The sequence below is a fragment of the Myotis yumanensis genome, unplaced genomic scaffold (genome assembly GCF_028538775.1).
Source record: "Myotis yumanensis isolate MYYU_CA2020_CCGP unplaced genomic scaffold, mMyoYum1.0.hap1 SCAF_7, whole genome shotgun sequence".
In the NCBI taxonomy this organism is placed as follows: Eukaryota; Metazoa; Chordata; class Mammalia; order Chiroptera; family Vespertilionidae; genus Myotis; species Myotis yumanensis.
Genome location: NW_027223758.1, coordinates 54,486,843 through 54,501,012, shown reverse-complemented (window position 1 = coordinate 54,501,012; position 14,170 = coordinate 54,486,843). Strand labels below are relative to the sequence as shown.

Sequence of the window (14,170 nt, the reverse complement as noted above, 5' to 3'; positions counted from 1 at the left end):
TAAGTTCATCTTAATAAATGCCACCAATGTGATTGAAAGTGTTAACGGCGTTCTTTGTCAGAACCTCTCTGAACTGTAAAATTGCTATTTTGGTTAAAAAACAATGTGTTTCATTTAATTTATGGCCCTAACAAAACTGGAACTCAAGCTTTACAAAAATGACAAATTTTACAAATAAGGAAAATTTACCACCACTACCCTTTCTTTTTTACAATGGTGATAGTTATTTTATCTATTTTATTATAACAAATATTCATATTTTATTTTATTATGAAGTTTATTTGAACTTTGGGAATTTTTTTAATTGTATACTGTAACTTTTACATAGTATAAGACTGTAGGTGGGAAACCTTAGGTTGTGCTTCAGAATTATTTCATAAGGAGTTTTAAACCTTCAAAGCAAGTTAATTTTGAGCCATAATGCTACATTCTGCTAAATTCTGAAACTTTCAGTCATGTACTATTCTTTTTAAAAGTAAATTAAGGCATAGTAATTTATCCCAAATTATTTTGTGTTTTTTTCCCTTAAAGTTATGAATTTGGAAAATTGAATCACTTAGTAAGCAAAGTTAATTCCTTACACTTTTATTTTTGTCAAGAATTTTAGAAATCAGACAGACCAAGATAAATTTTTATTGATGTCTGTAAGACTCTAATAGATAAATGCTGTCATTTTGTGGCTAAATTATTCTTTTTATTTACCAGTTTTTCAAATAAATAGTTTCCTAGCATCTCAAATATAACTAGGGAGTTTTTTGTTTTAAATTTATCATTACGAATTCATGGATTTAGATATATTAGATGCTTGAGTCCATTGCAGTTTATTATCCTTCTTGGTATTGAAACTGTTCCATCTTTGCCCCATGGAAGCCTCTTTGGATACTACCCTCGTCATCTTTCAGCTTCCTTGCTTCTGGTGTGATAGATGTCCCTGTGTACTTCCTGTCATAGGCCTAGCATCTATCATGGCTCCCAGAGCCCTAGGTTGTTTTTTTGTTTTGTTTTAGTGAGAAATGAGACTTAGGCCACAGTCTAGGCCAGCCGTGGGCAAACTACGGCCCGTGGGCCGGATCTGGCCCATTTGAAATGAATAAAACTAAAAAAAAAAAAAAAAAAAAAGACCGTACCCTTTTATGTAATGATGTTTACTTTGAATTTATATTAGTTCACACAAACACTCCATCCATGCTTTTGTTCCGGCCCTCCGGTCCAGTTTAAGAACCCATTGTGGCCCTCGAGTCAAAAAGTTTGCCCATCCCTGGTCTAGCCACTAGGGTTGCTTGTTGCAGCTGCTAGTCATTGTTTCTAGACCTTTTAGGTGAACAAAGTTAAAAATAAGTTTTTGTTTCATTTTGTTTTTTAAAATGAACTACTTGTTTATACTGATAGCTCCAATTCAAGTTCAGGACTACAGGGTTTTTACATAACCTCCTGTGTCTCATCTGTACCTACTTTCCCACCTGAAAATTCCACTTCTTGGAACAACATTCCTCATTTAACTTTATTCCACAATGCATACACAAAGCAATCTCAGAGTAATACTGACTATCACCAATAATATGATTTAGGAAAACGGTTTAAGACTTATTAGTCTCTTTTTATTTTTAAGTTATGTCCTATTAGAAATATACAGTCAAATCACTGTGTTTTAAAGTCACTTCAGATCGTTATTTTCTGTGTAATTATGCCACCAACTCAGTACCTAGGTTTGTTTTACTTTTTTATTTTGCAGGAATTTTTTATCTTTATTTTTAAAATAAGGCAAATTATGTACATAGTGCCAGATGCTATAAAACAAGGTATATTCAAATAAGTCCAACTTCTTATCTGTTAGCTTCACCCATTTAGCTCTCTATCTCTAAAGGTAATCATCGTAAAAAATTTAAAAAGGTAACTATTTGTTTAAAATGTATGGTTTTTCATCCATTTTACAAAATAAAACCAAGTTTTATCTACATACCTATCAGGATATTGGTAGCTGCACTCTCTCTCCCCTTAAACAAATGGTAGAATACTATATATGCTTTTCTCTACTTTGCTTTTTTCATTTAAATCACTCGTCTTAGTATATAGTGCTTTCCTCATTTCTTTTTTAGTTTCCTAGTACCTCATTGACTGTACCATAGTTTATTCCATAGCATGGTTGCTTGGATTGCTCATAATTATGCTGGCATGCATAGTGCTGCAATGAATAGCCTTGTACATTCTCTTTCCAAATTTTCGCCTGTGTATCTTTGGGATAATTCCTAGAGGTAAGCTTGCAGAGACTGGCATTTCAGATGTTTCATGTTAGAGGTTCACCACTTTTTTAAAAATACGTGAGTAGTTTTATTTATTCTGAAACCATTAGGTATCTGGAGATACAGGTGGTGGATAAAGGTATAGGATAGGAGTGGTGTAACAGTCTCAGAGTTAATGTGGTTCCTTTCCCCACTGAAAATACTAGCAAACCCTGGGAAAAGATGGGTTGTGTTGTGTCAGGGACAAGCAGCTCAGTAACCTTTTAGGTGATGCTTTGATGTCTACTACAGGTGCCAGTTTACTAGTTGACTCACTGCTGCATTATAGTACACCCAGAAACAGAATAGATAGTATGCAGAAGAAAGAAATATAAGCTTCAGATTCCATAATTATTTGAAAGAAAATACGTTTATGGCAATATTTTTTATCTGGCCTTTCTTGGTCTCCCTTTTTAAATTCACCGGTTACTCCAGACTTGAGAATTCTTGGGTTTAGGCACAGAAGGGCCTATAATTTCATATACTTTGGAATAGAATAACTAAAGCTTATTTTGAAGGAAAGTGCTTGCCAACTAGAGGGGCCTGTGACCAAAATACCTCAACATGGTATATGTGTTACCAGCAAGTCATTTTTAGAAAGTCAGTTTTTGTGAATCAGACTGTTTAAATTCACTGGGATGTTTCTGTTATATATATGCCATCACATGATTTTTTTATTTACCTACCTGGTTAATTTTTGATTTTTCTATATTGGGTCTTTTTCTTAAGTCCTCACCCAAGGATATTTTTCCCATTGATTTTTTTAGAGAGAGTGGAAGGGAGAGAGGTGTGGGGAGGGAAAGAGGAGGGAGGGAGGGAGGGAGAGAGAGAGAGAGAGAAAGAGAAAAACCTGCAACCAAGGTACCTGCCCTTGACTGGGAATCAAACCCTTTAGTCCTTGGGCTGATGCTCTAACCCAGTGGTTCTCAACCTTCTGGCCCTTTAAATACAGTTCCTCATGTTGTGACCCAACCATAATATTATTTTCGTTGCTACTTCATAACTGTAATGTTGCTACTGTTATGAATCGTAATGTAAATGTCTGATATACAGGATGGTCTTAGGCGACCCCTGTGAAAGGGTCGTTCGGCTGCCAAAGGGGTCGCGACCCACAGGTTGAGAACCGCTGCTCTAACCTTTGAGTTTTTCTTCCCAAAGTACTACATACCTCTTTAATCCATACCTCAGTGGCTTTGACCTAACTTCCTAGGTTTCCAGTGTTAACAATAGGATTTGATCCATTTAATAACAAATATAAATGATAATTTTGCCTAATATTTTGAAGAATTTAGGGTAGATGGAAGCAGCATAACAAACTTTTGGAGCAAAACAGCAAATACATACAAATACAGTAGGGAGATCCATTCCTAGGGTGAGACGTAACGCGATTTTCGCCATAAATCGGAACCCACCTACATAAGCACCTACATCACTCACATGGAGCACATGAACAGCAGTAATGAAGTGAAACAGTAAAAAAATTTAAAAGAAAGATAACAATTCCTGACCTTTACTTGTGGTAAATAAATAATAAAAAACATAAAGCACATATGTACATACGTCGAAATGACGGGACTTTTTTTTTAATATAAATAAATGGGAGATGGCGATGTAACCACAAAACGATGTAAGTCGAGTCCGACGTAACCCGAGGACTGTCTGTAGATGAATCTGTTCTTTAGCAGGGAGTAGGTTAGCCCTGAAATATGGGTTCTTAGTACTAGAAAACCAAGTTAACAGAGGCAGTATTCTCTTTCTTGGTTATGGTATTCCTTAGTCTAATAATACAGTATTCTTTTTGGATTGTTTAATCCTCACCTGAGGATGTTTTTTATTGAGAGAGAGAGAGAGAGAGACAGACAGACAGACATTGATTGGTTGCCTCCCATATGCACCACAACCAGGAATGGGAACCCAAAACTTAGGTAAGTATCCTGACCAGGAATTGAACCCATCACCTTTTGCTGTATGGGACGACACTCCAACCACCTGACACACCCAACCAGGGACGTATTCCTTTTTATTTAGGCTATTTTATATTTCATCTCCTAATCTATTATTTTCAGCCATTCGGGGGCAAAACAGGAATAGTTAACTTTTTCAGAGAAAAATATCCATAAAAATACCTCACATATAGTAGGCAGTTAATATTTACTGAAGAATGAATGAAGAAGTATTTGGGTTTTTGACATACTGAATAAACATTTCAAATAAAATGAATGAATGTTTTGAGATTATTTCTTCCCCTGGGCTCTCACCTTTGTTAATTTAAAACCTAAACCAAAGATCTTTGTAATAACAAATGGATTAATTTTAAACTTAATTTATTTTCCCCCCCAGAGAGACTAGCTTACAAAATTTTCCTCATATTGAAGTGGTTCGGAAAAAAGAAGAGAGAAGAAAATTGCATGGACACACATGTAAGGAATGTGAAATTGTGAGTACTACTATAAATACTGTTCAGTTGTTGTTGTTTTTTAACAATATGGCTTTATAGATCATGAATGCATGATTTTAAAATCATAGATAAAAATTACATTTGTATCTAGAAACCTAGTTTAAGCCAGGAGTAACAGAGTAAACAGAGAGAATATTGGCTGAGATCTAAGAGAAATAATAGATAAAAAATATATTTTTATTTGTTCTAGGAAGAGAGAAAAACATCAGTGATGAGAGAGAATCATAGATCAGCTGCCTCCTGCACATCCCACATTGGGGATCAAGCCCTCAACTCGGGCATGCGCCCTGATGGGGAATTGAACCATGACCTCCTGGTTCATAGGTCGATGCTCAACCACTGAGCCATGCCGGCTAGGCTGGGTATTTTTAATTAATAAACTATTTTTTAGAACAGTTGTAGGTCCACAGCAAAATTGAGTAATACATAGAGAGTTCCCATATACCCCTGTCCCCATTATCCTTTTCTCTCTTTTCTCTTTACGGTGTACTTTCAACACAGCAATGAATGGACTTTTTTTCCTAATGATGTTTTTGGAATAAAAGTTAAATCATGTCACTCCTCTACCAAAAACCCTTAAATGTCTTCTTATCTCACTAATAAACAGAATCTAAAGCCCTACAGCACACTTTAGCACCCCACTTTTCTCTGACTTCATCTACTACTACTCTCCCACTTACTGTGTTACAGACACATTAGCCTATATTGTTTGTGAATATGTTGTAATTTGGTGGTAGTGTTTCTCTAACATTGATTGATAACTATGATTCTTTAAGGGCCTCCCATCCCCATTCCCAGGCTAAGGTAACAAAGGCTAAATTCATGGCAATGAGAGATGAAAAAGATACCCAAAAAAAGTTGTTTCAGAGATACTCTAAAAAAATGTAATTAAACTACAGAAAAGAAAAATGTATGGCCGAAACCGGTTTGGCTCAGTGGATAGAGCGTCGGCCTGCGGACTCAAGGGTCCCAGGTTCGATTCCGGTCAAGGGCATGTACCTGGGTTGCGGGCACATCCCCAGTAGGAGATGTGCAGGAGGCAGCTGATCGATGTTTCTCTCATCGATGTTTCTAACTCTCTATCTCTCTCCTTTCCTCTCTGTAAAAAATCAATAAAATATATTTTAAAAAAAAAAAAGAAAAATGTATGGAAAACCTTTACTTTAAACTTAAATTTTAGTCCTAAGTCTGCTACTTTCAGTAGTGATATCTTGGTAAATTATCACTTTGACTTTTAGTATCTCAACCATAAAATGGAATTAGCTGGATTATATATGATCATATACCTCTGTTCTATTAAACTTTACTCCTTTTTCTTTAGATCTAGAGCTTAAAGACCTATACAGTTTGTACATATAAGTTTTATCCTTGTTTGTGTGAAATTCAGGTTCTTCATAATTGCAGTTGCAAAAAATGATATGCCTTTGATCCTAATTAAAAAGTACAGTTTGAGGGAGGAGCCATGAAGCCTGTAGCATTCAAAGTTAAACCTTTACTTTTAAAAACTGTAGAGATAGGAAAATTACTTCAAAACATACATTATATCCAAATAACAATTGAGAAAGTGCTGTTCAAAAATGCAGGCCTCTCATTTCTGTTACCAGTCTGGCAAAGGGGAAGAGTTTGCACCAATAAGTAAGTCATCTGTGTCACTAAACACATTGTAAAGTTCAGCTGGCATTTCTTCCCATTGTAGACTTTACTGATGGAGGCGGCAATATGTTGATGTACATTGTAATACAAGCTTCTTTTCTCGTTTGTGAAGCAAACATTTCACAGACCAGCAGTAATTACTGTTAGTAATTAATACTACAATTATCAGGTAGTAGTATAGTTTTCTTAGCATGCCTAATACTTTAGTAAAAAGTTTTCTCAGCTTCAAGTTTATAATCAGTAATCAAATCACCCCATTTATTGTTCCTAAGTGGAAAACTTACCAGTTTTTATTACTAGTATTATGCAGACATTCCAGCAGAAGAAAGAGAAAAGAAGTTGGCTTCCTGTTCAAGACACCGATTTCGCTACATTCCACCCAACACACCAGAGAATTTCTGGGAAGTTGGTTTTCCTTCCACTCAGACTTGTATGGAAAGAGGTGAGAGTATAGATTATAACATCTTCAAATTAATTTTTTAATACATATATACCCAAATATAACCTTTTCTCAGTGGTTCTCTTTACCTTCAGTAAAAGTTTTGTGACATAAAAACAAATTCCTAAAGATAAAAGGCTTATCTTCAACTCTTCAAGTAATTTCACTGGAATCAGAAATTGTTTATAATACTTTAGTGCAGCAGTCGCCAACTAGTGGTCCACAGACCACTGGTGGTCCGTGAGGTCCAAAAGATTGGCGACCATGCTTAGTGATTGTGTATGCATTATCCTGGTCTATCATTCAAATTTCAGAAAGCAATTTGCTCCTTCCTACTATCATCAAAACAACTTTTACTAAAATAAATCATTTTATAAAAGTTGCCAGCAAGGTTTATCATTTTAAAGCCACTACTCTGAATTTTAGATTTTAAAACCTCACTTATGCAGAATGCTGGTTATGTTTAAACCATGTATGAGTAAAAAGGACCTTTGTTTGTTTGCTTGTGAAACTATTGACATGCAACTAGCTCATTCAAAAATGGCACTTATATTTAATACAATTTGAGCATGTATGCAACTTTAATGCTCCAGACATTTAATGGTAAGAGTTCTTCCAAAGATGCAGTCTTTGACAGTCATTACCATATTTCCACTTTCCCCCTTAACAAGCCAGGTTAAGTCCTCTGTGACATGATCTCTCTGCTGGTCATCATTTAGAATTAGTCTGGATGAGAGCCTCTTTGTACTAATATAGCCTAGGGCAGTGGTCGGCAAACTGCAGCTCTTTGGCCCCTTGAGTGTGGCTCTTCCACAAAATACCATGTGCGGGCGCACATGTACAGTGCTATTGAAACTTCGTGGCCCATGCGCAGAAATCGGTATTTTGTGGAAGAGCCACACTCAAGGGGCCAAAGAGCCGCATGTGGCTCACAAGCCACAGTTTGCCGACCACTGGCCTAGGGGTCTGGTTGGAGAACAGTCCTCCCCTGAATACCTTAGGAGAGTCTAATAGTCTGAAGAGTATAGGGGCTTGTCTTCTAAGGAAATAGCTACTACAAAAAGTCTTTTTGATAAGCACCTGGAATTTATCATAATAGTATAGTGGAAGCTACTTCAAAGGACTGTGAGTGTTATCTGAGGTAATGTATGTAACACATTTGATAAATGTTTGCTACTATGATGGTTAGTATAAATGAGGAAACTGATGCTAAATAATGAAATCCTTCATCAGCATCACTCAGCTAATAGAATCATGTAAACTTACAAGGCATTAAATAAGTCAAATGTTTACTGGATATATGCTGAAAGAAACATGTTGCTAACATAGTCTTCTAAATTTGTAATTTGTTTTTAAGGTTATATTAAGGAAGATCTTGATCCTTGTCCTCGTCCAAAAAGACGGCAGCCCTATAATGCAATCTTTTCTACGAAAGGCAAAGAGCAGAAGACATAGATGTTGAAGCAAAAACATGATAGAGAACAATTTTTTTCTTTCTAGTTATTTATAGCTAATGTTGGTATTAAACACTGATTTTTTTTTTAAATCTTCTGTAAGCTGATTTATAAATCATTTTTCTATTAAAAATGTTTTTAAATGGCATTTACCTACCACACAACTACTAAAAATGTGCGTAAGTTTATATTGTGTTTTCTTGCTTTTGCACCTCTAAACAATAAGGTGCTTTAATTTTGCACACTCTAAGTTAAAAATTGTTTATTTACTTTGTTTGGCATTACCCAATTACAGTTTTGAAAACATGATAGTTGTCTGTGATTTGTTGTTTTTCAGATCTTTTCTTTTTATTCCATCTTTCCTTGTTATTTACATTCAGCAGTGACTTCATGTTTATCATTACAAATTTTCATCCTCTTAATCATTGCTCTTCTGTTGGTCATTCCAATATCTAAATTTAAGTGTTTAAACATCTAAATTTTAATAGTCCTTTTAGCTTTCCAGCTTTTTTTTGTTGAATTGAAATGAGGTGCTACTGTAGAGTGTATTCCTTTTGAGGTATCCACAAATATCAACTTTTTCCCTTTTGCATGAACGGTAAGTTAACATCACCCTCTGATCTGATGCTAATATTCCAGTTTCTCACATGTAATTTTGTTTGTTTGTTTGTTTTCCATTATACTTTTTTTTCTGGTACATTTTTCAAGATGAATTTGTTGAGTTCTCTGCCCGTATGTTCAAGTTTAGTTGTATTGTTTCTCTATATTGACTGTTATGAACTCCCAATTTGGCAACAAAATAGATTTCTCTATTTAGCAACTTTCTACTCCTCCTGGACCTACCATAACTAAGCATATCTGTGTCACCTTTTCTAGTGGCATTTTGTTTATCAGGGGTTTTTTGTTCCTTTAGTCCATATCTTGATAGTATTATATAAGCAGGATTACATAGACACTGAATAGAATGTCTTACTCTGTGTACATTATTTGGCTCTAAATGTGATTCTGAATTTTTTACAACCCTATCATAACTTCTATTCAGCACTTTTCTTCCCGCCCCAAATTGTTTCTCTATCCTGTTTGATTTTTGTTCTCTGCTGACAGTTACCTAATCTCCCCCAAAATGATAGAAACCATTCATAACTATGCCAAGAACTGTTTATGCTATTCACATAGATTTTTCTTTAGATTCTCAAATAATCTTACGAATTTATGTATGAGCTTAACATTACGCTGCCAAAAATGGATCCAAGAAGCAGATTAAACAAGGAATGACTGGTTTTCTTTTTCTCACAATGAAGTCTGGAGGTTGCATCTAAGGCTGGCAGTGCAGCTCCAGGATGCCCTGTGGACCCAGGTTTACTCTAGCTTTCTGCTTTCATGCTCTATATGTGGCCTTCATCCTTGTGACTGTAAAACAGGCTACCTCTAGCATCATGTCCATGTTCTAAGTAGAAAGAGGAAATGGGAAAAAGCACGCGTCATTTGTTTTGGTTCCCCTTTAAAAAGTTTTCCTTAAGCCTCCACCCAATAGCTTTCTGTTTCTCAATGGCCAGAATTGTCACTTGGCTACCTCTACTAGTAATAACTAAGGGATGAAATTAGAGCAGAGGTGGGGAACTTTTTTCCTGCCAAGGGCCATTTGTATATTTGTAACATCATTTGTGGGCCATACAAAATTATCAACTTAAAAATTAGCCTTCTATATTTAGTCAAACATTTAATTAACTCACCCCTAATGCCTTGGCAGGGCCAAACCAAATGATTTCCCGGGTCTTTTACAGCCCTAGGGCCAGACATTCCCCATCCCTGAAGTGTAGAGCCTGAGGTTGCCTAATTCCATAATCCGATCTTATACCTCTAAAGACCAGGAGTCTGACAGTCACCTGGTTTGATGAATAGGGCACCACAGGATGTACAGTTTGAGCTCTGATGGACTTTGCTATTTAAAAGCAGCCTACGCAGCACAGCAAGAGACTATCTGATAGTAGCTTAACAGCAGCCTAAACCTTTATAACTAGCATTTCATTTTATCCTCACCTTGTGGAAGGTTGGGTAAACTAAGTTCTCTCTCCCTTTTTATCTGCTGTCTAGCTCTACCATTAAGTGAAGTCATGAAATAGATACTTTACAAAAACACTGAAGTTAGAAGGATGCATTTAAATGCAAAACTGCAAAATATGACAGACTGTGCACTTCAAACTTTTCTTTAAAAAGATAATCTATGTGAAAGGGCTTTATTCATTTGTAAAGCATTATATTAGACAATACTTTCATACAAATACATGCCAATCACTGTTTATATTGAGATATGTATAGTTTCAGGTTGCCTGTAAGCTTTTTAAAGTTGAAGACCTCTGATTCAAACTTTGAAAACATGCAGAACCTGTGTGTCAGCACTTAGCATTTGAGTAACACCTTCCTGCCTTTAAACAAGCAGGTATTTTGTTTAAACCAGTGGTCGGCAAACTCATTAGTCAACAGAGCCAAATATCAACAGTACAACGATTGAAATTTCTTTTGAGAGCCAAATTTTTTCAACTTAAACTATATAGGTAGGTACATTGTTATTAACTTAATTAGGGTACTCCTAAGCTGGCCTTTGCTAAAAACGTCCTCAATCTGATTGAGGTACGTTCGCTGAGGTCGACCCCTTCCAACTCTCCCATCCACACTCGTCTTGTATACTTGTTTCAGATAGACGAGTGTGGATGGGAGAGTTGGAAGGGGTCGACCTCAGCGAATGTACCTCAAAACAATGTACCTCCCCCGAGCTGCTTATCCCACGGCCCGCCTGCACCGCGTCTCCCGTCGCCCTGACCGACCAACACCCCCCACTTCTTCTAACGCCAGTTCTTCAAAATAGACTCGCCCAGGCCGAAAACCAACTTCTGCGCATGGGCCACGAAGTTTCAATCGCACTGTACGTGTACGCCCACACGTGGTATTTTGTGGAAGAGCCACACTCAAGGGGCCAAAGAGCCACATGTGGCTCGCGAGCCGCGGTTTGCCGACCACTGGTTTAAACTACTTGAAACCTAAGATTGGCCAAGGCAGCAGTTTGAATGAATTAGTCATGGGTGCCCAGATGTATGTAGAAGACATAATAGGCTACATCGAGAGAGCAAAATAAAGCAGAATATTCCCTAACACCTGTCATGTGAAAAGTTTTCCCAAAGTCCAACTGCAAAGGCTGCTGTTGTAGGCTTAAAGTATTAGTAACTCAGTTTAAACTGCATCTAGCATATGTATGTAAAAATGCATAGAAGAGCCAAAACCGGTTTGGCTCAGTGGATAGAGCGTCGGCCTGCGGACTCAAGGGTCCCGGGTTCGATTCCGGTCAAGGGCATGTACCTGGGTTGCGGGCACACCCCCAGTAGGAGATGTGCAGGAGGCGGCTGATCGATGTTTCTCTCTCATCGATGTTTCTAACTCTCTATCTCTCTCCCTTCCTCTCTGTAAAAAATCAATAAAATATAAAAAAAAATGCATAGAAGACACTATTCTAAAAGAAATAGTGAGAGGCTGCAAAGATTCCTCCCCAGGTAGTGTTTATTTGTAATTCAGTTACAAAAAAAAGAAATAGTGTTACATAAACCAAATACTAATACATTTATTTAAAAACCATTTATCACGCACTTTACCAGGCACAGTACTAAAGACAGAATCAGGCAAAATTGGACAAATTTTCTTTTGAAGGAGCACGCTTTTAAAGAAGACAGACCTAAGAATTTTATCCTGTTATCCCTGACATTTTAGCATAACAAACATGAATTTTATATTAAAAAATGCCACTTTGGAAATAAGCATTTCAAATATATCTCAAATTTCAGCATCCAGCTATGTTCAAGAATTCTAGCAGTTTAAGAGACATCTCAAACTCTTTCTTTGCTGAGCTGATGCTGTTAGAATGGCTCCTTAGAAAACTGAAGTGTCCTTCCACTTGAGTCCTGTAGCATATATACTGAGGCAAGCAGTTGTGTGCTATTGCCAGCAGGGGCCAGAAGAGAGTTATTGTTGGAGAAGATCAGTGGAAACTAGGGGCTGAATGGGACTACCAAAAGAAAATTTCTAGGATAAATAGATATGAGTTGGGTACAGTAATGAAAGCATATTGGGCAAAAAGCATGCTTTCAATAAAACTCTACTGGAATAAAAAACAAGTGGCAAAGGCAATAATTCATGGTCCTGAGGGAAAAAATAACAAACATTGCATACATACTAGGCATTTAGGGCTACAGAGATGTGAGATCCTGTTATTGCCCAGTGGGAGACCAGATATAAATTGATTGATTGATTGATTGATAGATGCCTAAGAAGTCAAAGAATTTTAGATTGAGTACCAAAAAAATGTTAAGGATAATTAGAACCTGAACTGCCTTAGGATGATTTAACCTAGGGAAGCAGAGAGGAAGAGACAGTACAGTCTAAATTGGGAAACTAAGCTGAGTATTGAAATGTTAAAATAACAAGTCAGAAGGAGCCTCAGATTATTGGTTGACTTGCAAGGTCCCTATAAACTGGAACCTCAGTAGGGTGCTTTTTTCCCTTCCTAAGTCCTAGGAAGCACATACAAGGTTTGTGTTGGTACAAGGCAGTAAACTTGTGTCTTAAAGGTAAAACTAACGAATTTAGACTTGAGTGTTTAGGCCTTCAAACTACTAGTAGTGGATCCTTTATGCAAACCCTACACAGAACCCCAATAAACAATGTTTTCAAGGCATACATTTATTTCAATGATTCAGGTTTATCACCTTATTAATCCAATCAATAGGACGGGATAAATACAAAATTGGGAAATGACTTATGGATGGCAGGTTACATCGGCCTCAGCATCCATGATATCCCAGATAAAAGTTTGCTGCACCCCAGACCAATTAAACCATTATTTGTAGGCAAGTTCCAGGCATCAGTCCTTTTTTTAAAAGCTCCTTAAGTGATTCAAATGTACAGCAAAGTTTGAGAACCACTGCCCTAAATCACTGTTCCAGGCTGGTTCAATGGTATTCAAACGAATGTTCATCAAAACCACGTGGGAGGTTTATTAAACCACAGACTGCTGGGCTTTACAGTAGACTTAAAGGCAGAAAGCATTACTAGAAATAAAAACCAGCAATCATATCAATAAGTTCTATTTACCAGGAAGTTCAAAGTTCACATAGCCTGGCCAGTGTGGTTCAGTGGTTGAGTGTTGACCCATCAAGAGGTCGCCAGTTCAATTCCTGGTCAGGGCACATGCCCAGGTTGTGGGCTCAATCTCCAGGGGGGGGGGGGGGGGGGGGAGCATGCAGGAGGCAGCCAATAGATGTGTCTCCTTACCCTCCCTCCCTCTCTAAAATCAATAAAAACATGTAAAAAATTCACATGCACTTAGTAACATAAACTCAAATTATATAAAACAAAGCTACAAGGACAAATAGCAAATTTATACTCATGAGAATTTTAACACACTACCCTCATTCAGGGATAGAGGACACCTCTTTCATAACCTGATGGGCCCCACCACACCATTTGGGGGTGGGGCCAGCTGGCCCACTGCCCACAGCCCCTCCCCACAGCCAGTCCTGCCCCCAATCAGCCACTCACCCCAATAGGGAGCGGGGACCACTGGCCAATCGCCCTCAGCCCCTCCCCCAAGCTGGCCCAGCCCTAATTGGGCCCAATCTAGGCGGGCCAGCCAGCCAACCTCCCACCATCTTCTCCCGACAGGCCCAGCCTCCATCCGCCCCAATTGGGACCGGACTGGCCGGACCCGCCCACGCACTAATTCGTGCAGTGGGCCTCTGGTCTATACAGTAGGTTCTCGGGTTACATCGGCGATCCATTCCTACAGCGCAACATAACTCGATTTTCGCCATAAGTCGGAACCCACCTACATAAGCACCTA

General features: G+C 37.7%; 1 protein-coding gene across 5 annotated transcripts in view; it reads left to right on the top strand.

The window, feature by feature from the left end:
* RBBP8 (RB binding protein 8, endonuclease) overlaps positions 1-8,592 on the top strand; it is a 97,070-nt gene extending 88,478 nt beyond the window's left edge. For all 5 annotated transcript variants that reach the window (XM_070420519.1, XM_070420523.1, XM_070420518.1 and 2 more), the window contains 3 exons: positions 4,620-4,716; positions 6,691-6,832; positions 8,187-8,592. In XM_070420519.1, the coding sequence (XP_070276620.1) occupies positions 4,620-4,716; positions 6,691-6,832; positions 8,187-8,284 (337 nt within the window). In that variant the 3' untranslated portion in view covers positions 8,285-8,592. The remainder of the gene's footprint in view (positions 1-4,619; positions 4,717-6,690; positions 6,833-8,186) is intronic.
* Positions 8,593-14,170: the final 5,578 nt, after the last annotated feature.